At 55.8% G+C, this 26,303-nt stretch overlaps 1 protein-coding gene across 1 annotated transcript in view; it reads left to right on the forward strand.

The window, feature by feature from the left end:
• Nucleotides 1–26,303, forward strand: part of DUSP11 (dual specificity phosphatase 11) — a 151,577-nt gene that overhangs the window by 66,753 nt on the left and 58,521 nt on the right. The window contains exons 2-5 of the mRNA XM_073618213.1: nucleotides 10,879–10,954; nucleotides 12,733–12,864; nucleotides 19,547–19,670; nucleotides 22,129–22,189. Coding sequence (XP_073474314.1) covers nucleotides 10,879–10,954; nucleotides 12,733–12,864; nucleotides 19,547–19,670; nucleotides 22,129–22,189 — 393 coding nt within the window. The remainder of the gene's footprint in view (nucleotides 1–10,878; nucleotides 10,955–12,732; nucleotides 12,865–19,546; nucleotides 19,671–22,128; nucleotides 22,190–26,303) is intronic.

The raw sequence follows: 26,303 nt of genomic DNA on the forward strand, positions 1-26,303 counted from the left end.
CCCCCAGAACTGACCGTACAGTCCCCTCCCCCCCCAGAACTGACCGTACAGTCCCCTCCCCCCCCCAGAACTGACCGTACAGTCCCCTCCCCCCCCAGAACTGACCGTACAGTCCCCCCCCCCCCCCAGAACTGACCGTACAGTCCCCTCCCCCCCCCCAGAACTGACCGTACAGTCCCCCCCCCCCCCCCAGAACTGACCGTACAGTCCCCCCCCCCCCCCCAGAACTGACCGTACAGTCCCCTCCCCCCCCCCCAGAACTGACCGTACAGTCCCCTCCCCCCCCCAGAACTGACCGTACAGTCCCCTCCCCCCCGCCAGAACTGACCGTACAGTCCCCTCCCCCCCCAGAACTGACCGTACAGTCCCCTCCCCCCCAGAACTGACCGTACAGTCCCCTCCCCCCCCAGAACTGACCGTACAGTCCCCTCCCCCCCCAGAACTGACCGTACAGTCCCCTCCCCCCCAGAACTCACCGTACAGTCCCCTCCCCCCCCCAGAACTGACCGTACAGTCCCCTCCCCCCCCCCCCCAGAACTGACCGTACAGTCCCCCCCCCCCCAGAACTGACCGTACAGTCCCCTCCCCCCCCCAGAACTGACCGTACAGTCCCCTCCCCCCCCCCAGAACTGACCGTACAGTCCCCCCCCCCCCCAGACTGACCGTACAGTCCCCTCCCCCCCCCCCCAGAACTGACCGTACAGTCCCCTCCCCCCCCCCAGAACTGACCGTACAGTCCCCTCCCCCCCCCCCAGAACTGACCGTACAGTCTGTCCCCCCCCCCCAGAACTGACCGTACAGTCCCCTCCCCCAGAACTGACCGTACAGTCCCCTCCCCCAGAACTGACCGTACAGTCCCCTCCCCCAGAACTGACCGTACAGTCCCCTCCCCCAGAACTGACCGTACAGTCCCCTCCCCCAGAACTGACCGTACAGTCCCCTCCCCCAGAACTGACCGTACAGTCCCCTCCCCCAGAACTGACCGTACAGTCCCCTCCCCTCCCCCAGAACTGACCGTACAGTCCCCTCCCCTCCCCCAGAACTGACCGTACAGTCCCCTCCCCTCCCCCAGAACTGACCGTACAGTCCCCTCCCCTCCCCCAGAACTGACCGTACAGTCCCCTCCCCTCCCCCAGAACTGACCGTACAGTCCCCTCCCCCCCCCCCAGAACTGACCGTACAGTCCCCTCCCCTCCACCAGAACTGACCGTACAGTCCCCTCCCCTCCACCAGAACTGACCGTACAGTCCCCTCCCCCCCCCAGAACTGACCGTACAGTCCCCCCCCCCCCCCAGAACTGACCGTACAGTCCCCTCCCCCAGAACTGACCGTACAGTCCCCTCCCCCAGAACTGACCGTACAGTCCCCTCCCCTCCCCCAGAACTGACCGTACAGTCCCCTCCCCCCCCCAGAACTGACCGTACAGTCCCCTCCCCCCCCCAGAACTGACCGTACAGTCCCCTCCCCCCCCCCAGAACTGACCGTACAGTCCCCTCCCCCCCCCCAGAACTGACCGTACAGTCCCCTCCCCCCCCCAGAACTGACCGTACAGTCCCCTCCCCCCCCCCCCCAGAACTGACCGTACAGTCCCCTCCCCCCCCCCCAGAACTGACCGTACAGTCCCCTCCCCCCCCCCCAGAACTGACCGTACAGTCCCCTCCCCCCCCCAGAACTGACCGTACAGTCCCCTCCCCCCCCAGAACTGACCGTACAGTCCCCTCCCCCCCCCAGAACTGACCGTACAGTCCCCTCCCCCCCCCCCAGAACTGACCGTACAGTCCCCTCCCCCCCCCCAGAACTGACCGTACAGTCCCCTCCCCCCCCCCCAGAACTGACCGTACAGTCCCCCCCCCCAGAACTGACCGTACAGTCCCCTCCCCTCCCCCCCCAGAACTAACCGTACAGTCCCCTCCCCCCCCAGAACTGACCGTACAGTCCCCTCCCCCCCCAGAACTGACCGTACAGTCCCCTCCCCCCCCAGAACTGACCGTACAGTCCCCTCCCCCCCCAGAACTGACCGTACAGTCCCCTCCCCCCAGAACTGACCGTACAGTCCCCTCCCCCCCCCAGAACTGACCGTACAGTCCCCTACCCCCCAGAACTGACCGTACAGTCCCCTCCCCCCCCCCCAGAACTGACCGTGCAGTCCCCTCCCCCCCCCCAGAACGGACCGTACAGTCCCCCCCCCCCCAGAACGGACCGTACAGTCCCCTCCCCCTCCCCCCCAGAACTGACCGTACAGTCCCCTCCCCCTCCCCCCAGAACGGACCGTACAGTCCCCCCCCCTCCCCCCCAGAACGGACCGTACAGTCCCCTCCCCCTCCCCCCCAGAACTGACCGTACAGTCCCCTCCCCCTCCCCCCCAGAACTGACCGTACAGTCCCCCCCCCTCCAAAACTGACCGTACAGTCCCCTCCCCCCCCCCCCCAGAACTGACCGTACAGTCCCCTCCCCCCCCAGAACTGACCGTACAGTCCCCTCCCCCCCCAGAACTGACCGTACAGTCCCCTCCCCCCCCCAGAACTGACCGTACAGTCCCCTCCCCCCCCAGAACTGACCGTACAGTCCCCTCCCCCTCCAAAACTGACCGTACAGTCCCCTCCCCCCCCCCCCCAGAACTGACCGTACAGTCCCCTCCCCCTCCCCCCCCAGAACTGACCGTACAGTCCCCTCCCCCTCCCCCCCAGAACTGACCGTACAGTCCCCTCCCCCTCCCCCCCCAGAACTGACCGTACAGTCCCCTCCCCCTCCCCCCCCAGAACTGACCGTACAGTCCCCTCCCCCTCCCCCCCAGAACTGACCGTACAGTCCCCCCCCCCCCCAGAACTGACCGTACAGTCCCCCCCCCAGAACTGACTGTACAGTCCCCTCCCCCTCCCCCCCCAGAACTGACCGTACAGTCCCCTCCCCCTCCCCCCCCAGAACTGACCGTACAGTCCCCTCCCCCCCCCCCCAGAACTGACCGTACAGTCCCCCCCCCCCCCAGAACTGACCGTACAGTCCCCTCCCCCCCCCAGAACTGACCGTACAGTCCCCTCCCCCTCCCCCCCCAGAACTGACCGTACAGTCCCCCCCCCAGAACTGACCGTACAGTCCCCTCCCCCCCCCCAGAACTGACCGTACAGTCCCCTCACCCCCCCCCCAGAACTGACCGTACAGTCCCCCCCCCCCAGAACTGACCGTACAGTCCCCTCCCCCTCCCCCCCCAGAACTGACCGTACAGTCCCCTCCCCCTCCCCCCCCAGAACTGACCGTACAGTCCCCTCCCCCCCCCCCCCAGAACTGACCGTACAGTCCCCTCCCCCCCCCCAGAACTGACCGTACAGTCCCCTCCCCCCCCCCAGAACTGACCGTACAGTCCCCTCCCCCCCCCCCCAGAACGGACCGTACAGTCCCCTCCCCCCCCAGAACTGACCGTACAGTCCCCTCCCCCCCCCCCCAGAACTGACCGTACAGTCCCCTCCCCCCCCCCCCAGAACTGACCGTACAGTCCCCCCCCCCCAGAACTGACCGTACAGTCCCCTCCCCCCCCCCCAGAACTGACCGTACAGTCCCCTCCCCCCCCCCAGAACTGACCGTACAGTCCCCTCCCCCCCCCCAGAACTGACCGTACAGTCCCCTCCCCTCCCCCCCCAGAACTGACCGTACAGTCCCCTCCCCCCCCCAGAACTGACCGTACAGTCCCCTCCCCCCCCAGAACTGACCGTACAGTCCCCTCCCCCCCCAGAACTGACCGTACAGTCCCCTCCCCCCCCAGAACGGACCGTACAGTCCCCTCCCCCCCCAGAACGGACCGTACAGTCCCCTCCCCCCCCAGAACTGACCGTACAGTCCCCTCCCCCCCCAGAACTGACCGTACAGTCCCCTCCCCCCCCAGAACTGACCGTACAGTCCCCTCCCCCCCCCCCAGAACTGACCGTACAGTCCCCTCCCCCCCCCCCAGAACTGACCGTACAGTCCCCTCCCCCCCCCAGAACTGACCGTACAGTCCCCTCCCCCCCTCCCAGAACTGACCGTACAGTCCCCTCCCCCCCCCCAGAACTGACCGTACAGTCCCCTCCCCCCCCCAGAACTGACCGTACAGTCCCCTCCCCCCCAGAACTGACCGTACAGTCCCCCCCCCCCCCAGAACTGACCGTACAGTCCCCCCCCCCCAGAACTGACCGTATAGTCCCCTCCCCCCCCCAGAACTGACCGTACAGTCCCCTCCCCCCCCCCCAGAACTGACCGTACAGTCCCCCCCCCCCCCCCAGAACTGACCGTACAGTCCCCTCCCCCCCCCCAGAACTGACCGTACAGTCCCCTCCCCCCCAGAACTGACCGTACAGTCCCCTCCCCCCCCAGAACTGACCGTACAGGCCCCCCCCCCAGAACTGACCGTACAGTCCCCTTCCCCCCCCCCAGAACTGACCGTACAGTCCCCCCCCCCCCAGAACTGACCGTACAGTCCCCTCCCCCCCCAGGACTGACCGTACAGTCCCATCCCCTCCCCCCCCCCAGGACTGACCGTACAGTCCCCTCCCTCCCCCCCAGAACTGACCGTACAGTCCCCTCCCCTCCCCCCCCAGAACTGACCGTACAGTCCCCTCCCCTCCCCCCCCAGAACTGACCGTACAGTCCCCTCCCCTCCCCCCCCAGAACTGACCGTACAGTCCCCTCCCCCCCCCCAAAACTGACCGTACAGTCCCCCCCCCCCCCAGAACTGACCGTACAGTCCCCTCCCCCTCCCCCCCCAGAACTGACCGTACAGTCCCCTCCCCCAGAACTGACCGTACAGTCCCCTCCCCCCTCCCCCAGAACTGACCGTACAGTCCCCTCCCCCCTCCCCCAGAACTGACCGTACAGTCCCCTCCCCCCCCCAGAACTGACCGTACAGTCCCCTCCCCCCCCAGAACTGACCGTACAGTCCCCTCCCCCTCCCCCCCCAGAACTGACCGTACAGTCCCCTCCCCCCCCAGAACTGACCGTACAGTCCCCTCCCCCCCCCCAGAACTGACCGTACAGTCCCCTCCCCCCCCCCCCAGAACTGACCGTACAGTCCCCCCCCCCCAGAACTGACCGTACAGTCCCCTCACCCCCCCCCAGAACTGACCGTACAGTCCCCTCCCCCCCAGAACTGACCGTACAGTCCCCTCCCCCCCAGAACTGACCGTACAGTCCCCTCCCCCCCAGAACTGACCGTACAGTCCCCTCCCCCCAGAACTGACCGTACAGTCCCCTCCCCCCAGAACTGACCGTACAGTCCCCTCCCCCCCCAGAACTGACCGTACAGTCCCCTCCCCCCAGAACTGACCGTACAGTCCCCTACCCCCCAGAACTGACCGTACAGTCCCCTCCCCCCCCCCCCAGAACTGACCGTGCAGTCCCCTCCCCCCCCCCAGAACGGACCGTACAGTCCCCCCCCCCCCAGAACGGACCGTACAGTCCCCTCCCCCTCCCCCCCAGAACTGACCGTACAGTCCCCTCCCCCTCCCCCCCAGAACGGACCGTACAGTCCCCCCCCTCCCCCCCAGAACGGACCGTACAGTCCCCTCCCCCTCCCCCCCAGAACTGACCGTACAGTCCCCTCCCCCTCCCCCCCAGAACTGACCGTACAGTCCCCCCCCCTCCAAAACTGACCGTACAGTCCCCTCCCCCCCCCCCCCCAGAACTGACCGTACAGTCCCCTCCCCCCCCAGAACTGACCGTACAGTCCCCTCCCCCCCCAGAACTGACCGTACAGTCCCCTCCCCCCCCAGAACTGACCGTACAGTCCCCTCCCCCCCCAGAACTGACCGTACAGTCCCCTCCCCCTCCAAAACTGACCGTACAGTCCCCTCCCCCCCCCCCCAGAACTGACCGTACAGTCCCCTCCCCCTCCCCCCCCAGAACTGACCGTACAGTCCCCTCCCCCTCCCCCCCAGAACTGACCGTACAGTCCCCTCCCCCTCCCCCCCCAGAACTGACCGTACAGTCCCCTCCCCCTCCCCCCCCAGAACTGACCGTACAGTCCCCTCCCCCTCCCCCCCAGAACTGACCGTACAGTCCCCCCCCCCCCCAGAACTGACCGTACAGTCCCCCCCCCAGAACTGACTGTACAGTCCCCTCCCCCTCCCCCCCCAGAACTGACCGTACAGTCCCCTCCCCCTCCCCCCCCAGAACTGACCGTACAGTCCCCTCCCCCCCCCCCCAGAACTGACCGTACAGTCCCCCCCCCCCCCAGAACTGACCGTACAGTCCCCTCCCCCCCCCAGAACTGACCGTACAGTCCCCTCCCCCTCCCCCCCCAGAACTGACCGTACAGTCCCCCCCCCAGAACTGACCGTACAGTCCCCTCCCCCCCCCCAGAACTGACCGTACAGTCCCCTCACCCCCCCCCCAGAACTGACCGTACAGTCCCCCCCCCCCAGAACTGACCGTACAGTCCCCTCCCCCTCCCCCCCCAGAACTGACCGTACAGTCCCCTCCCCCTCCCCCCCCAGAACTGACCGTACAGTCCCCTCCCCCCCCCCCCCAGAACTGACCGTACAGTCCCCTCCCCCCCCCCAGAACTGACCGTACAGTCCCCTCCCCCCCCCCAGAACTGACCGTACAGTCCCCTCCCCCCCCCCCCAGAACGGACCGTACAGTCCCCTCCCCCCCCAGAACTGACCGTACAGTCCCCTCCCCCCCCCCCAGAACTGACCGTACAGTCCCCTCCCCCCCCCCCCAGAACTGACCGTACAGTCCCCCCCCCCCAGAACTGACCGTACAGTCCCCTCCCCCCCCCCCAGAACTGACCGTACAGTCCCCTCCCCCCCCCCCAGAACTGACCGTACAGTCCCCTCCCCCCCCCCCAGAACTGACCGTACAGTCCCCTCCCCTCCCCCCCCAGAACTGACCGTACAGTCCCCTCCCCCCCCCAGAACTGACCGTACAGTCCCCTCCCCCCCCAGAACTGACCGTACAGTCCCCTCCCCCCCCCAGAACTGACCGTACAGTCCCCTCCCCCCCCAGAACGGACCGTACAGTCCCCTCCCCCCCCAGAACGGACCGTACAGTCCCCTCCCCCCCCAGAACTGACCGTACAGTCCCCTCCCCCCCCAGAACTGACCGTACAGTCCCCTCCCCCCCCAGAACTGACCGTACAGTCCCCTCCCCCCCCCCCAGAACTGACCGTACAGTCCCCTCCCCCCCCCCCAGAACTGACCGTACAGTCCCCTCCCCCCCCCAGAACTGACCGTACAGTCCCCTCCCCCCCTCCCAGAACTGACCGTACAGTCCCCTCCCCCCCCCCAGAACTGACCGTACAGTCCCCTCCCCCCCCAGAACTGACCGTACAGTCCCCTCCCCCCCAGAACTGACCGTACAGTCCCCCCCCCCCCCAGAACTGACCGTACAGTCCCCCCCCCCCAGAACTGACCGTATAGTCCCCTCCCCCCCCCAGAACTGACCGTACAGTCCCCTCCCCCCCCCCCAGAACTGACCGTACAGTCCCCCCCCCCCCCCCAGAACTGACCGTACAGTCCCCTCCCCCCCCCCAGAACTGACCGTACAGTCCCCTCCCCCCCAGAACTGACCGTACAGTCCCCTCCCCCCCCAGAACTGACCGTACAGGCCCCCCCCCCAGAACTGACCGTACAGTCCCCTTCCCCCCCCCCAGAACTGACCGTACAGTCCCCCCCCCCCCAGAACTGACCGTACAGTCCCCTCCCCCCCCAGGACTGACCGTACAGTCCCATCCCCTCCCCCCCCCCAGGACTGACCGTACAGTCCCCTCCCTCCCCCCCAGAACTGACCGTACAGTCCCCTCCCCTCCCCCCCCAGAACTGACCGTACAGTCCCCTCCCCTCCCCCCCCAGAACTGACCGTACAGTCCCCTCCCCTCCCCCCCCAGAACTGACCGTACAGTCCCCTCCCCCCCCCCAAAACTGACCGTACAGTCCCCCCCCCCCCCAGAACTGACCGTACAGTCCCCTCCCCCTCCCCCCCCAGAACTGACCGTACAGTCCCCTCCCCCAGAACTGACCGTACAGTCCCCTCCCCCCTCCCCCAGAACTGACCGTACAGTCCCCTCCCCCCTCCCCCAGAACTGACCGTACAGTCCCCTCCCCCCCCCAGAACTGACCGTACAGTCCCCTCCCCCCCCAGAACTGACCGTACAGTCCCCTCCCCCTCCCCCCCCAGAACTGACCGTACAGTCCCCTCCCCCCCCAGAACTGACCGTACAGTCCCCTCCCCCCCCCCAGAACTGACCGTACAGTCCCCTCCCCCCCCCCCCAGAACTGACCGTACAGTCCCCCCCCCCCAGAACTGACCGTACAGTCCCCTCACCCCCCCCCAGAACTGACCGTACAGTCCCCTCCCCCCCAGAACTGACCGTACAGTCCCCTCCCCCCCAGAACTGACCGTACAGTCCCCTCCCCCCCAGAACTGACCGTACAGTCCCCTCCCCCCAGAACTGACCGTACAGTCCCCTCCCCCCAGAACTGACCGTACAGTCCCCTCCCCCCCCAGAACTGACCGTACAGTCCCCTCCCCCCAGAACTGACCGTACAGTCCCCTCCCCCCAGAACTGACCGTACAGTCCCCTCCCCCCCTAGAACTGACCGTACAGTCCCCTCCCCCTCCCCCCCCAGAACTGACCGTACAGTCCCCTCCCCCCCCAGAACTGACCGTACAGTCCCCTCCCCCCCCCCAGAACTGACCGTACAGTCCCCTCCCCCCCCCCCAGAACTGACCGTACAGTCCCCCCCCCCCAGAACTGACCGTACAGTCCCCTCCCCCCCAGAACTGACCGTACAGTCCCCTCCCCCCCAGAACTGACCGTACAGTCCCCTCCCCCCCAGAACTGACCGTACAGTCCCCTCCCCCCAGAACTGACCGTACAGTCCCCTCCCCCCAGAACTGACCGTACAGTCCCCTCTCCCCAGAACTGACCGTACAGTCCCCTCCCCCCAGAACTGACCGTACAGTCCCCTCCCCCCAGAACTGACCGTACAGTCCCCTCCCCCCAGAACTGACCGTACAGTCCCCTCCCCCCAGAACTGACCGTACAGTCCCCCCCCCCCCCCAGAACTGACCGTACAGTCCCCTCCCCCCCCAGAACTGACCGTACAGTCCCCTCCCCCCCCCCAGAACTGACCGTACAGTCCCCTCCCCCTCCCCCCCCAGAACTGACCGTACAGTCCCCTCCCCCTCCCCCCCCAGAACTGACCGTACAGTCCCCTCCCCCTCCCCCCCCAGAACTGACCGTACAGTCCCCTCCCCCCCCCCCCCAGAACTGACCGTACAGTCCCCTCCCCCCCCCCCCCAGAACTGACCGTACAGTCCCCTCCCCCCCCCAGAACTGACCGTACAGTCCCCCCCCCCCCCCAGAACTGACCGTACAGTCCCCCCCCCCCCAGAACTGACCGTACAGTCCCCTCCCCCCCCCCAGAACTGACCGTACAGTCCCCTCCCCCTCCCCCCCAGAACGGACCGTACAGTCCCCTCCCCTCCCCCAGAACTGACCGTACAGTCCCCTCCCCTCCCCCAGAACTGACCGTACAGTCCCCTCCCCCCCCAGAACTGACCGTACAGTCCCCTCCCCTCCCCCCAGAACTGACCGTACAGTCCCCTCCCCCCCCAGAACTGACCGTACAGTCCCCTCCCCCCCCCCCAGAACTGACCGTACAGTCCCCCCCCCCCCCCAGAACTGACCGTACAGTCCCCTCCCCCCCCCCCCAGAACTGACCGTACAGTCCCCTCCCCCCCCCCCCAGAACTGACCGTACAGTCCCCCCCCCCCCAGAACTGACCGTACAGTCCCCTCCCCCCCCCGCCAGAACTGACCGTACAGTCCCCTCCCCCGCCAGAACTGACCGTACAGTCCCCTCCCCCGCCAGAACTGACCGTACAGTCCCCTCCCCCCCCAGAACTGACCGTACAGTCCCCTCCCCCCCCAGAACTGACCGTACAGTCCCCTCCCCCCCCAGAACTGACCGTACAGTCCCCTCCCCCCCCAGAACTCACCGTACAGTCCCCTCCCCCCCCCCAGAACTGACCGTACAGTCCCCTCCCCCCCCCCAGAACTGACCGTACAGTCCCCTCCCCCCCCCAGAACTGACCGTACAGTCCCCTCCCCCCCCCCCCCAGAACTGACCGTACAGTCCCCCCCCCCCCCCAGGACTGACCGTACAGTCCCCTCCCCTCCCCCCCCCAGAACTGACCGTACAGTCCCCTCCTCCCCCCCCCAGAACTGACCGTACAGTCCCCTCCCCCCCCCCAGAACTGACCGTACAGTCCCCTCCCCCCCCCCAGAACTGACCGTACAGTCCCCTCCCCCCCCCCAGAACTGACCGTACAGTCTGTCCCCCCCCCCCCCAGAACTGACCGTACAGTCCCCTCCCCCAGAACTGACCGTACAGTCCCCTCCCCCAGAACTGACCGTACAGTCCCCTCCCCCAGAACTGACCGTACAGTCCCCTCCCCCAGAACTGACCGTACAGTCCCCTCCCCCAGAACTGACCGTACAGTCCCCTCCGTCCCCCCCCCCCCCCAGAACTGACCGTACAGTCCCCTCCCCTCCCCCAGAACTGACCGTACAGTCCCCTCCCCTCCCCCAGAACTGACCGTACAGTCCCCTCCCCTCCCCCAGAACTGACCGTACAGTCCCCTCCCCTCCCCCAGAACTGACCGTACAGTCCCCTCCCCTCCCCCAGAACTGACCGTACAGTCCCCTCCCCTCCCCCAGAACTGACCGTACAGTCCCCTCCCCCCCCCCCCAGAACTGACCATACAGTCCCCTCCCCTCCACCAGAACTGACCGTACAGTCATTACTGCCCCCTGTCAGTGGGAGGACTGCCTGTAATATGATATCACAAGGTCATTACTGCCCTCTGTCAGTGGGAGGACTGAATGACTGTCCTTCTCTTGTAGGTGGACGGAGTACAGCGCGGTGGGCAGACGCATTCCTGGAACTCGCTTTATTACTTTCAAGGTTCCGTTAAAGAAGGTAAGATTTGGTTCTGACATACTTGGTACTCCCTGCCTGGAAGGCCGTCTTCCAACTGGAGCTCCGTCCATATTCCCATCACCCACCTTCCTGGAAGAAGTATTGGGTGACAACCAGCTGGATACTGGAACCAATGTGATATGTAGATATTGGACAGCACACCAAGGATCATCGATTTCCTCCAAACGGCTTTTATCGATCACATGCCTGACGAAGGGGTCCTGCATGGCTCCGAAACGTTCCACCACACCGATATGTGATCGTTCTTTGAATAAAAAACCGCTTGGACGAAAATGATGGTCCTTGGTGTGCTTCCGAATATCTACATATTTACACATCACACGCTATAACTGGAAGGCCGCCTTCCATCTCAATCTTTCATTGGCCCATCCTTTACCCTATAATTGGAAGGCCGCCTTCCATCTCAATCTTTCATTGGCCCATCCTTTACCCTATAATTGGAAGACCGCCTTCCATCTCAATCTTTCATTGGCCCATCCTTTACCCTATAATTGGAAGGCCGCCTTCCATCTCAATCTTTCATTGGCCCATCCTTTACCCTATAATTGGAAGGCCGCCTTCCATCTCAATCTTTCATTGGCCCATCCTTTACCCTATAATTGGAAGACCGCCTTCCATCTGAATCTTTCATTGGCCCATCCTTTACCCTATAATTGGAAGGCCGCCTTCCATCTCAATCTTTCATTGGCCCATCCTTTACCCTATAATTGGAAGGCCGCCTTCCATCTCAATCTTTCATTGGCCATCCTTTACCTTATAATTGGAAGGCCGCCTTCCATCTCAATCTTTCATTGGCCCATCCTTTACCCTATAATTGGAAGGCCGCCTTCCATCTCAATCTTTCATTGGCCCATCCTTTACCCTATAATTGGAAGGCCGCCTTCCATCTCAATCTTTCATTGGCCCATCCTTTACCCTATAATTGGAAGGCCGCCTTCCATCGGAATCTTTCATTGGCCCATCCTTTACCCTATAATTGGAAGGCCGCCTTCCATCGGAATCTTTCATTGGCCCATCCTTTACCCTATAATTGGAAGGCCGCCTTCCATCGGAATCTTTCATTGGCCCATCCTTTACCCTATAATTGGAAGGCCGCCTTCCATCGGAATCTTTCATTGGCCCATCCTTTACCCTATAATTGGAAGGCCGCCTTCCATCGGAATCTTTCATTGGCCCATCCTTTACCCTATAATTGGAAGGCCGCCTTCCATCGGAATCTTTCATTGGCCCATCCTTTACCCTATAATTGGAAGGCCGCCTTCCATCGGAATCTTTCATTGGCCCATCCTTTACCCTATAATTGGAAGGCCGCCTTCCATCGGAATCTTTCATTGGCCCATCCTTTACCCTATAATTGGAAGGCCGCCTTCCATCGGAATCTTTCATTGGCCCATCCTTTACCCTATAATTGGAAGGCCGCCTTCCATCTCAATCTTTCATTGGCCCATCCTTTACCCTATAATTGGAAGGCCGCCTTCCATCTCAATCTTTCATTGGCCCATCCTTTACCCTATAATTGGAAGACCGCCTTCCATCTCAATCTTTCATTGGCCCATCCATTACCCTATAATTGGAAGACCGCCTTCCATCGGAATCTTTCATTAGCCCATCCATTACACTCTACCTGGAAGGCCGCCTTCCATCGGAATCTTTCATTAGCCCATCCATTACACTCTACCTGGAAGGCCGCCTTCATCCGGACCTGTAATGTGTTATTTATATTTTGGAAGTGGCTGATTCTTCTTTCCTCCTTCCAGGTATTTGATAACAAGTTGGCACCTTTACAGAGGTTCTCACCCACCAACCTTATCAGTGAGATAGAGAAGCAGAATGAAGAGCTGGGACTTGTTGTGGATCTGACATGTACCAAGCGGTACTATACTCCACAGGTAGGTGTATCCAGAGAACACCTGGACTGAGAGGGTAGGTAGGTGTACCTGGAGAACACCTGGACTGAGAGGGTAGGTAGGTGTACCCAGAGAACACCTGGACTGAGAGGATAGGTAGGTGTACCCAGAGAACACCTGGACTGAGAGGGTAGGTAAGTGTACCCAGAGAACACCTGGACTGAGGGGGAAGGTAGGTGTACCCAGAGAACACCTGGACTGAGAGGGTAGGTAGGTCTACCCAGAGAACACCTGGACTGAGGGGGTAGGTAGGTCTACCCAGAGAACACCTGGACTGAGGGGGTAGGTAGGTCTACCCAGAGAACACCTGGACTGAGGGGGTAGGTAGGTGTACCCATTGAACACCTGGACTGAGGGGGTAGGTAGGTGTACCCAGAGAACACCTGGACTGAGGGGGTAGGTAGGTGTACCCATTGAACACCTGGACTGAGGGGGTAGGTAGGTGTACCCATTGAACACCTGGACTAAGGGGGTAGGTAGGTCTACCCAGAGAACACCTGGACTGAGAGGGTAGGTAGGTCTACCCAGAGAACACATGGACTGAGGGGGTAGGTAGGTCTACCCAGAGAACACCTGGACTGAGGGGGTAGGTAGGTGTACCCATTGAACACCTGGACTGAGAGGGTAGGTAGGTGTACCTGGAGATCACCTGGACTGAGAGGGTAGGTAGGTGCACCCGGAGATCACCTGGACTGAGAGGGTAGGTAGGTGTACCCAGAGAACACCTGGACTGAGAGGGTAGGTAGGTGTACCCGGAGATCACCTGGACTGAGAGGGTAGGTAGGTGTACCCATTGAACACCTGGACTGAGGGGGTAGGTAGGTGTACCCATTGAACACCTGGACTGAGGGGTAGGTAGGTGTACCCGGAGAACACCTGGACTGAGAGGGTAGGTAGGTGTACCCGGAGATCACCTGGACTGAGAGGGTAGGTAGGTGTACCCGGAGATCACCTGGACTGAGAGGGTAGGTAGGTGTACCTGGAGAAGACCTGGACTGAGAGGGTAGGTAGGTGTACCCGGAGAAGACCTGGACTGAGAGGGTAGGTAGGTGTACCCGGAGAAGACCTGGACTGAGAGGGTAGGTAGGTGTACCCGGAGATCACCTGGACTGAGAGGGTAGGTAGGTGTACCCATTGAACACCTGGACTGAGAGGGTAGGTAGGTGTACCCAGAGAACACCTGGACTGAGAGGGTAGGTAGGTGTACCCGGAGATCACCTGGACTGAGAGGGTAGGTAGGTGTACCCGGAGATCACCTGGACTGAGAGGGTAGGTAGGTGTACCCATTGAACACCTGGACTGAGGGGGTAGGTGTACCCATTGAACACCTGGACTGAGAGGGTAGGTAGGTGTACCTGGAGAAGACCTGGACTGAGAGGGTAGGTAGGTGTACCTGGAGAAGACCTGGACTGAGAGGGTAGGTAGGTGTACCCGGAGAAGACCTGGACTGAGAGGGTAGGTAGGTGTACCCGGAGATCACCTGGACTGAGAGGGTAGGTAGGTGTACCCGGAGATCACCTGGACTGAGAGGGTAGGTAGGTGTACCCGGAGATCACCTGGACTGAGAGGGTAGGTAGGTGTACCCGGAGATCACCTGGACTGAGAGGGTAGGTAGGTGTACCCGGAGATCACCTGGACTGAGAGGGTAGGTAGGTGTACCCGGAGAAGACCTGGACTGAGAGGGTAGGTAGGTATACCCAGAGAACACCTGGACTGAGGGGGTAGGTAGGTGTACCCGGAGATCACCTGGACTGAGAGGGTAGGTAGGTGTACCCGGAGAACACCTGGACTGAGAGGGTAGGTAGGTGTACCCATTGAACACCTGGACTGAGGGGGTAGGTAGGTGTACCCATTGAACACCTGGACTGAGAGGGTAGGTAGGTGTACCCGGAGAAGACCTGGACTGAGAGGGTAGGTAGGTGTACCCAGAGATCACCTGGACTGAGGGGGTAGGTAGGTGTACCCGGAGAAGACCTGGACTGAGAGGGTAGGTAGGTGTACCCAGAGATTACCTGATCTGAGGGGGTAGGTAGGTGGCCAATGCTGATTTTCTGGCCTCTGCACTTTTCTTGGTCACTTCTACAGATTCCTCGTAAATGTGAAATTCATTTTAATGACCCCTCCCCCCCCAAGTTCTACCTGTAATAGAAGACGGCTGAATAATCCCGGAATCTAGAGGAAGGAAGGAGGAAAGTGTCACGTGATCAGGAATAACCCCGCCCCCTCTCTTCTCTACCAGAACAACAAATCTGAATAACGGGTGTCACCAGGAAGATCCAGAAGAATCCCAAAACTAAAAATGTCATCTATTGCAGCTCACCAGTCATTAGATGTGTGGGCTGCATTTTTCTTTTTTAGGCTTTGTTTTCGTATTGGGGTTACACCTTGCTAGTAGTGGATTGGACCCCTTTATTAGGACCCCCTTGTTAGTAGCGGGTTGGACCCCCTTTATTAGGTCCCCTTTGCTAGTAGCGGGTTGGACCCCCTTTATTAGGCCCCCTTTGCTAGTAGCGGGTTGGACCCCCTGTATTAGGTCCCCCTTGCTAGTAGCGGGTTGGATCCCCTTTATTAGGTCCCCCTTGCTAGTAGCTGGTTGGACCCCCTTTATTAGGTCCCCCTTGCTAGTCCCGGGTTGGACCCCCTTTATTAGGTCCCCCTTGCTAGTAGCGGGTTGGACCCCCTTTATTAGGTCCCCCTTGCTAGTAGCGGGTTGGACCCCCTTTGGCCTTCATTCTTGGTGGCGGAGATACAACAAGGTGTTGGAAACGTTCCTCAGAGATTTTCCTCCATAGTGACCTGATAACATCACACAGTTCCTGCAGATTTCTCCTCTGACCTCAACAAGGCATTTTCCTCCACATAACTGCCGCTCACTGGATATTTTCTCTTTTTCCCACCATTCTCTGTAATCCTGAGAGATGATTGTGTGTGAAAATCCCAGAAATACCCCGACCGGCCCGTCTGCCCCCAACAACCATCCCACGTTCAAAGTCACCCACATCCCCTTCCTTCCCCATTCTGATACTCGGTTTGAACATCAGCAAGTCGTCTTCATCATGTCTAGATGCTTAAAGCGGTTGTATACCCCTTTTTTTTTTTCTACACCTGCAAGGGAAAAGCATAATGAGCTAGTATGCACCGCATATTAATGAGCTAGTATGCACCACATATTAATGAGCTAGTATGCACAGCATATTAATGAGCTAGTATGCACCGCATATTAATGAGCTAGTATGCACCGCATATTAATGAGCTAGTATGCACCGCATATTAATGAGCTAGTATGCACCACATATTAATGAGCTAGTATGCACCGCATATTAATGAGCTAGTATGCACTGCATATTAATGAGCTAGTATGCACCGCATATTAATGAGCTAGTATGCACCGCATATTAATGAGCTAGTATGCACCGCATATTAATGAGCTAGTATGCACCGCATATTAATGAGCTAGTATGCACCGCATATTAATGAGCTAGTATGCACCGACATATTAATGAGCTAGTATGCACCGCATATTAATGAGCTAGTATGCACCACATATTAATGAGCTAGTATGCACTGCATATTAATGAGCTAGTATGCACCACATATTAATGAGCTAGTATGCACTGCATATTAATGAGCTAGTATGCACTGCATATTAATGAGCTAGTATGCACTGCATATTAATGAGCTAGTATGCACTGCATATTAATGAGCTAGTATGCACCACATATTAATGAGCTAGTATGCACCACATATTAATGAGCTAGTATGCACCACATATTAATGAGCTAGTATGCACCACATATTAATGAGCTAGTATGCACCACATATTAATGAGCTAGTATGCACCACATATTAATGAGCTAGTATGCACCGCATATTAATGAGCTAGTATGCACCGCATACTAGCTCATTATGGGATACTTACCTTAGAACGCCGGCCTCTCACACGGTCCACGCCGAGGGAGCTGACATTTCCCTTCGGCGTGTCTTGCGGGTATCGCGGGCTCCGGCGCTGTGAGTGGGCGGAGCCGCGATGTCGTCACTCCCACACATGCACACGGGAGACTTCTGTCCGGCAAGCTCCGGAGTTTGCGGGCTGTCTGCCGAGAATCCCTTGTACGCATGCGCTGCTGCAGTCAGAGGCTCATTGCGAGGGGAATAGTACGGTTTAGGGGATATTTTTTTTACATACAGGTCAGCCTTATTATAGGCCTTATTATAGGCTTACCTGAAGGTTAAGGCCCCTTTCACACGGACGGACCGTCTATCCGTTTTTCTTCCATCCGTCGACGGACGACAATGCATTCCTATGGGCAAACGGATGACCATCCGTTACCATCAGTTAACCTCCGCTTCCGTTTTTATCCGTTTTTTTTAACGTACAAAGCTACGTCCAGATCCGTCAAAACGGATATTAACTGACGTTAACTGACAATGTCCGTCAACGTCCGATCAGTTAAGATCCGTTTTGAAGAAATAATTCAAAGTTCATACTTTGAGAAATAAAAAAACAAAGTGAAAAAACCTTTATTTTAAAAGGGTTATGCAGAATAATAAAACTAAAACTGTTTTGAACATATCATGTGCTTTTGTGTCTTTTTATGCTATCAAAACACAATGAAATACCCAAATTAATGAATTAATAAATTAAAATTTGCACTGCATTTTATATATATATATATATATATATATATATAGGTACTGCCATGAAACTTCTCCTGATGGAGATAGAAAGTAGTCGGCAAATTGTTCACGTATGGCAGTGTAGGATGGGTGGAGCAAGGCTTTCTAGGTAATTTCCTTAAATGCAAAGAAACTGCTGTAAATGGATGAAAACGGATACAAAAACGGATGAAAAAACGGATGTAAACGTGTACATTAACGGATGAAGACGGATATTAACGGAACGGAAGACGGATGAAAACGGAGATTAACGGAACGGATGACGGATGAAGATGGATGAAGCAACGGATAAGAACTGATACGTTTTTAACGTGGCTAAACTGATGGTGCCCGTGTGAAAGGGGCCTAAAAGTAAAAAAAAAAAAAGATACAACCACTTTAAATGCATTGATTGGCTGATTAGACCGTGTAAATTTACTGTCCCCTCAAAATATCTCAACACACAGCCATTAATGTCTAAACCGCTGGCAACAAAAGTCAGTACACCCCTAAGTGAAAATCTCCAAATTGGGCCCAATTAGCCATTTTCCCTTCCCCCCCCTGGTGTCATGTGACTCGTTAGTGTTACAAGGTCTCAGGTGTGAATGGGGAGCAGGTGTGTTAAATTTGGTGTTATCGCTCTCACTCTCTCATACTGGTCACTGGAAGTACAACATGGCACCTCATGGCAAAGAACTCTCTGAGGATCAGAAAAAAAGAATAGTTGCTCTACATAAAGATGGCCTAGGCTATAAGAAGATTGCCAAGACCCTGAAACTGAGCTGCAGCACGGTGGCCAAGACCATACAGCGGTATAACAGGACAGGTTCCCCTCAGAACAGGCCTCGCCATGGTCCACCAAAGAAGTTGAGGTCACGTGCTCAGCGTCATATCCAGAGGTTGTCTTTGGGAAATAGACGTATGAGTGCTGCCAGCATTGCTGCAGAGGTTGTAGGGGTGGGGGGGTCAGCCTGTCAGTGCTCAGACCATACGCCGCACACTGCATCAAATTGGTCTGCATGGCTGTCATCCCAGAAGGAAGCCTCTTCTAAAGATGATGCACAAGAAAGTCCACAAACAGTTTGCTGAAGACAAGCAGACTAAGGACATGGATTACTGGAACCATGTCCTGTGGTCTGATGAGACCAAGATAAACGTATTTGGTTCAGATGGTGACAATCGTGTGTGGGGGCAACCAGGTGAGGAGGACAAAGACAAGTGTGTCTTGTCTACAGTCAAGCATGGTGGTGGGATTGTCATGGTCTGGGGCTGCATGAGAGCTGCCGGCACTGGGGGGCTACAGATCATTGAGGGGACCATGAATGCCAACATGTACTGTGACATACTGAAGCAGAGCATGATCCCCTCCCTTCAGAGACTGGACCGCAGGGCAGTATTCCAACATGATAACCACCCCAAACACACCTCCAAGACCACCACTGCCTTACTAAAGAAGCTGAGGGTAAAGGTGATGGACTGGCCAAGCATGTCTCCAGACCTAAACCCTATTGATCATCTGTGGCACATCCTCAAACGGAAGGTGGAGGAGCACAAGGTCTCTAACATCCACCAGCTCTGTGATGTCATCATGGGGGAGGGGAAGAGGACTCCAGTGACAACCTGTGAAGCTCTGGTGACCTCCATGCCCAAGAGGGTTAAGGCAGTGCTGGAAAATAATGGTGACCACACAAAATATTGACACTTTGGGCCCAATTTGGAGATTTTCACTTAGGGGTGTACTGACTTTTGTTGCCAGTGGTTTAGACATTAATGGCTGTGTGTTGAGTTATTTTGAGGGGACAGTAAATTTACACTGTTATACAAGCTGTACACTCACTACTTTACATTGTAGACAAGTGTCATTTCTTCAGTGTTGTCACATGAAAAGATAGAAGAAAAGATTTACACAAATGTCACCGAGGGGTGTACTTACTTTTGTCACATACTGTGTGTGTATATATATATATATTTTAGGTTACTTACAGTGGATGTTGATTGCTCTTTACAGGAGTTTCCAGCTACAGTAAAGTATGCAAAACTCTTCACCGCTGGACATCATGTGCCGTCCGATAACGTTATCTATGAATTTAAATGCATTGTGAAGCAGTTTCTGAGTGAGAACACGGACAATGGTAAGTTCCAGGCTTGTGCTGTGACCCCCTCATTCTGACTGAACCCCACTAATCTGGGGTTGGACCACTAAATGCCACTTTTACACTTTCATTGAAGGCTTCAAATGAAACTCTAGTTTTGCTTTGTTCTTCTGTTTTGTGGTCATTCCAGTTCATATGATAAAAGAGCTGAAACCTCATGTCATTGGGAAGACATTATCTCCACAAACAACCCCTGACCTGAATTCTAAGGGAGTCGCGGCAAAAGCCAAAAATAACTGTCACTTTTTAGGACCTCATGTGACCTGCACACCTCTCCATCTCCATCCCGTCGCTGCCTCCGAAGCTCCCTGTACTGTATAATCCATGTGCAGAGCAATTTTCTGTATCCATTTCACAATTCCTCAGACAGCTAACGACCCAAGACCCCTTCCTCACTGAAGGTGCTTTTCAGGCGTTTTAGCACTAAAAATAGCACCTGAAAAGAGCCTCTCAAGCCTCCCCAGTGTGGAAGCCGGAATACTTTCACCCCGGGGCGGTGTGCTTGCAGGACCTTAGAAAAAATCCTGCAAGCAGCGTCTTTGGGGCAGTGGAGGAGCGGTGTATACATCACACCTGCCTGTAGAAATGAATGGGCGCCGCTTTTCGGGCGCTATTAACCCTTGCCTCGGCCGCTAGCGGGGGTTAAAAGCACCCCGCTAGCAGACGAAAAGCGCCGCTAAAACGTCAAAGCACCGCTAAAACGTCAAAGCACCGCTAAAACTAGCGCTTTACCACTAACATGGCTGTGTGTGAAAGGGGTCTTCATACAGTCAGTTCTGTCTGGAGATAAACTCCGCCAGGCTCCTTCCTCCCAATCCCCTTAGTGTTGGGATCTATAATGTCTGCCCTTCCAGAGGAACAGAATACAGAAGGACTGGGACAAAGTCTCAGGACCTCGGATGATATCTCCCATCAGGGGTGTATTCTCACACCATCAGCCTGATTATTATAAAACCCTCACATGATGTACACAGGGTGCCGACACCAATATAAAAGTGGGCATTTCATTGCCACCGCTGTCAGTCCTGATCTCCCCTCCTCTCCCCTCCTCTCCCCTCCTCTACTCTCCTCTTCTCTTCTCTTCTCTCTCCTGTCCTCTCTCCCCTCCCCTCCTCTCCTCTCCTCTCCTCTTCTCTTCTCTTCTCTTCTCTTCTCTTCTCTTCTCTTCTCTTCTCTTCTCTTCTCTTCTCTTCTCTTCTCTTCTCTCTCCTATCCTCCTCTCTCCTCTCCCATCCTCTCCCCTCTTCTCCCCTTCCCTCTTCTTCCCTCCCCTCTTCTCTTCTCCCCTCTTCTCTTCTCCCCTCCCCTCTTCTCTTCTCCCCTCTCCTCTTCTCCCCTCCCCTCTTCTCCCCTCCCCTCTTCTCCTCTCCCCTCTTCTCTTCTCCCCTCTTCTCTTCTCCCCTCTTCTCTTCTCCCCTCCCCTCTTCTCCTCTCCCCTCTTCTCCTCTCCCCTCTTCTCCTCTCCCCTCCCCTCCCCTCTTCTCTTCTCCCCTCTTCTCTTCTCCCCTCTTCTCTTCTCCCCTCTTCTCTTCTCCCCTCTTCTCTTCTCCCCTCCCCTCTTCTCTTCTCCCCTCCCCTCTTCTCTTCTCTTCTCTTCTCCCCTCCCCTCTTCTCTTCTCTTCTCCCCTCCCCTCTTCTCTTCTCTTCTCTTCTCCCCTCCCCTCTTCTCTTCTCTTCTCCCCTCCCCTCTTCTCTTCTCTTCTCCCCTCCCCTCTTCTCTCCCATCCTCTCCTCTCCTCTCCTCCTGTCCTCCTCTCTCCTCCTGTCCTCCCTTCTCTCCTCCTGTCCTCCCTTCTCTCCTCCTGTCCTCCCTTCTCTCCTCCTGTCCTCCCTTCTCTCCTCCTGTCCTCCCTTCTCTTCTTCTTCTCTTCTCTTCTCTTCTCTTCTCTTCTCTTCTCCCCTTGTCTCTTGTCTGTCTCTTGTCTCTTGTCTGTCTCTTGTCTCTTGTCTGTCTCTTGTCTCTTGTCTGTCTCTTGTCTGTCTCTTGTCTCTTGTCTGTCTCTTGTCTCTTGTCTGTCTCTTGTCTCTTGTCTGTCTCTTGTCTCTTGTCTGTCTCTTCTCTCTTCTCTCTTCTCTGTTGTCTCTTGTCTGTCTCTTGTCTCTTGTCTGTCTCTTCTCTCTTCTCTCTTCTCTGTTGTCTCTTGTCTGTCTCTTGTCTCTTGTCTGTCTCTTCTCTCTTGTCTCTTGTCTGTCTCTTCTCTCTTCTCTCTTCTCTGTTGTCTCTTGTCTCTTGTCTCTTGTCTCTTCTCTCTTGTCTCTTCTCTCTTCTCTCTTTCTTCTTCCCTTCCCTTCTCTTTTCTCTCTCCTCTCCTCATTCTCCATTCAGTAGCAGGACCAGGTATTATCCTTTATAGAATGGTTGGTTGGATATTTTTGTATGAAAGGTGTATATAGAATGATTGATTTTAGTCATATATTTCCAGTTCTTTCCTTGCAGATAAACTGGTTGGCGTTCATTGTACACATGGGTTGAACAGGACAGGATATTTGGTTTGCAGGTAAGTGGTCTTTCTACTTTATATAACATTATAAGCTCATCACATACATTTTATCACGTGGGGATACTTTGGCAAACCACATTTCATATATAGCAATGATGAGGACCATTATAGCTGTTTGTTTCCTTTTAGGAGGAGCTCCAAGTAACAAGTACATTCAATTGCTGCCCAATAAACACTGAAACTGTCTAAGATTAATGTCCAGTCAGCTTACCTGCCATCCAGATTTCAATCCTCCACACTTGAATGACCTGAGAGACGGGGCTCATGGGTGGTGGAACTAGAGGTTCAGTGGTTTCTTCTGGCCTTTCAGGCAGTGTCAGGACAATAGGAGGTCAGCAGTAGTGGGGCCGAGTCCTGCTCTCTCTCTGTCAATGGACGCAGTGGCATGACTCGGGAGCGTGACCCCCATGGAAAGCGGCTCTTGTGGGGGCAATCGAGAAAAGGAGCCAGGAATGCTCCGAGGGGACCCCAGAAGAGGAGGATTGGGACTGCTCTGTGCAAAACCCCTGCACAGAGGAGGCAAGTATGACATGTTTGTTATTTAAAAAAAAAACTACCCTTTACAACCCCTTTAAATTGCCTGTGTTACTGACAATGGGGTTCTCAGAACCAGAATACACCTATAACAAAAAAAAGGGATGATAGGAGCTCCGAGAGAGTTCACCACCAAAAGAGGTTCCATAAAGAACAAGTGCTGAATGAATATAAAAATAGTATACTTAATTACCAATAATACAAAAATCTATTCATGTATAAGCAAAAAGAACTCCCACCTTATACCAGTAGAGAAAACATGACCTGGGCTCACAGGCACCTACCGCTCTCAATATGTAGGGATAATACGATATGTGGAAACCAGCAATAGCTTATATTATGTTCATAAATAATATACCAGGAGTAATAATCAATGATAAATCCTCAAACAGAGGAAAGAATATCTGACTCTCCCGGGAAAAGGGCCACGATTTAGATGGCCACACCTCCACATGAGTTCATAGAGCAGATCTCAAGTCCATGGGTGTGTATAGCTGATATATTGGAGTCCATCCATATTCTTCCCATGAAGTGTTAATTGGCCAATCTATCTTTGTAATGTTACTAATGGAAATATAAGGATAGTTGGCTATCAAGCTATGCTGGTAACTTTGCATGCACAGCAAGCAACTGGGGTCAGTAGTTGGTAGAAGTAATAAGAAAAAGGCAGCAGAGCTTCAGTCAGGAAAGTAGAAACTTTGTATCAGCAATGAATAGCAGGAAGAAGGTCCATAACTTCTACTAGGTGACCACAGTTTTATAGATGTCTCTGATGAAGAGTTCACTCACCTGAAAGGCACTTCAATATGGGTCTCTCTATGTAGAATAACCATAGAGCAAACAAACACATCCCACAGCGGATCATTCCTAGAGAGTGTATATACAGCTCGCCGCTCCTATTAATGTCAGTTCTGCATATGCTGCCGTGTCTCCCGTGGTGCTCTGCCGGTATTGTGACCACCCAAATATTGTTTCTTTCTGCTACCAAGTTGTAGCAGTTTGCATGAGGCAGTGTGGTAGATTGCCAGGTGTGGTCTGGAGCATGAGCATAATGACATCAACACGTTTTACTCATGTGGTCACCTGAGCTTCATCAGGACACCATGTTCTCTCTGTGCATGCGTGGGTTTTCTCTGGATAATCTGGTTTCCTCCCACACCCCAAATACATGCCGGTAGGTTCATAGACTAAATTGGGCCTAGTTTGTATGCATGTAAGATAGATTGTGTGACAGAACCACTTGGCCAAACAGTGCCTCCTGCCCCCCAAAGTGTTCAGAGCAGACGGAGAGCTAATACCGGCCCCTTTTACCCTAATCATCGTACACAGACAAGATGTTGGGATAGAACCAAAGGAATGCCTGTTTGTTGAAATCCAAGACACATACTTTATAATCGGTGCACAAAAAAATGCTGGACAGCCGCACTCCAATACAACACCTTTATTGTGTCTAATAAAATCCATACAGGCGACCCGTACAGAGGCGACCCGTACAGAGGCGACCCGTACAGAGGCGACCCGTACAGAGGCGACCCGTACAGAGGCGACCCGTACAGAGGCGACCCGTACAGAGGCGACCCGTACAGAGGCCCCCCGTACAGTCAACGCATACAGTCACAGAGGTGCAAGGACAATAGCCGACGTGTTTTCACACCACTAGTGGGTGCTTAGTCAATATACTTTATACCCCACAGGAAGACATTCCCCTCTTGAGGATATTAGCATGACAATGCAAACTTCAAACCCCAAAACAGTAAATTAATTAAACAGTAAGTTAGTCAACAAGCATATAACATCCCATAATAATTTGTAACAAGTTAAAGTGGTCACCAGATTAATCTTATTTCCAAGAGGTGATCAGACAGAAACAATAGAACCACCTACTACCAATAAACACATAAACCCCTCCTCAGAATATCCAGCAACATCTATGAGACAAATATATAAACTGTATACAGTACACGGCTCTATGCAGTACACGGCTCTATGGAGTACACGGCTCTATGGAGTACACGGCTCTATGGAGTACACGGCTCTATGGAGTACACGGCTCTATGGAGTACACGGCTCTATGGAGTACACGGCTCTATGCAGTACAGGGCTCTATGCAGTACACGGCTCTATGGAGTACATGGCTCTATGGAGTATACAGCTCTATGCAGTACACGTCTCTATGGAGTATACAGCTCTATACAGTACACGGCTCTATGCAGTACACGGCTCTATGCAGTACACGGCTCTATGCAGTACACGGCTCTATGCAGTACACGGCTCTATGCAGTACACGGCTCTATGCAGTACACGGCTCTATGCAGTATACAGCTCTATGCAGTATACAGCTCTATGGAGTATACGGCTCTATGCAGTACACGGCTCTATGCAGTACACGGCTCTATGCAGTACACGGCTCTATGCAGTACACGGCTCTATGCAGTACACGGCTCTATGCAGTACACGGCTCTATGCAGTACACGGCTCTATGCAGTACACGGCTCTACTCCATAGAGCTGTATACTCCATAGAGCTGTATACTGCATAGAGCTGTATACTGCATAGAGCTGTATACTGCATAGAGGTGTATACTCCATAGAGCTGTATACTCCATAGAGCTGTATACTCCATAGAGCTGTATACTCCATAGAGCTGTATACTCCATAGAGCTGTATACTCCATAGAGCCGTGTACTGCATAGAGCCGTGTACTGCATAGAGCCGTGTACTGCATAGAGCCGTGTACTCCATAGAGCCGTGTACTGCATAGAGCCGTGTACTGCATAGAGCCGTGTACTGCATAGAGCCGTGTACTGCATAGAGCCGTGTACTGCATAGAGCCGTGTACTCCATAGAGCCGTGTACTGCATAGAGCCGTGTACTGCATAGAGCCGTGTACTGTATACAGTTTATATAGCAGGCACACATGTTAGAGTAGGAAATACTTTGCTTTGGCCAGCTTGGCACAAAGGAACTATTTAAAGGAGAAGTCCAGCCAGATCTCGTTTGGTTGGACTTCTCTTATGGGTCACAGGAGTGCAGTTTGTTTTTCAGTTCTGTGACCTGTTCTCTGCTGACATCACAGAAATCAGTCCAGGTATCACATCATCCCGACAATGGGAGTCGGGATCCACCAGGTGCCTGGACTGACACCCGGCTCAGCCTCTCACAGAGCTGCTGATTGACAATCTCTGGTGATCTGTGAGAACGGAGCCATCGGAGATATTCGATCACTCAGTTCTCAGTGCAGAGACGCCGGGGGATCGACGCTTCATCCACCTTGGTTAGTATGAAACAGAAAAAACAAATTGTTACTTCTCTTTTAATGTGACTATAAAGCCGGAGATCAGCTTTAGGACCATGTTACACTCATATTTAAGGTGCAACATGGTGCCAAGAAAATCTCCCACCCGCACAATGGACACCCCTCTGACTGCATGCATGAGTTCTTCCCCGCATCAACTGTCAGACTTGAAATCGATTAAAATGTTGGGGGAAGGGGTGTGAAGGAACAAATGTCCTGTCTGTGGCTGCAGTAAATGGGGTTTATCGTTCTGACTCGGTGGTGATTGCCCTCACAGTCCATT

Source organism: Aquarana catesbeiana, linkage group LG03, assembly GCF_042186555.1.
Source record: "Aquarana catesbeiana isolate 2022-GZ linkage group LG03, ASM4218655v1, whole genome shotgun sequence".
In the NCBI taxonomy this organism is placed as follows: domain Eukaryota; kingdom Metazoa; phylum Chordata; class Amphibia; order Anura; family Ranidae; genus Aquarana; species Aquarana catesbeiana.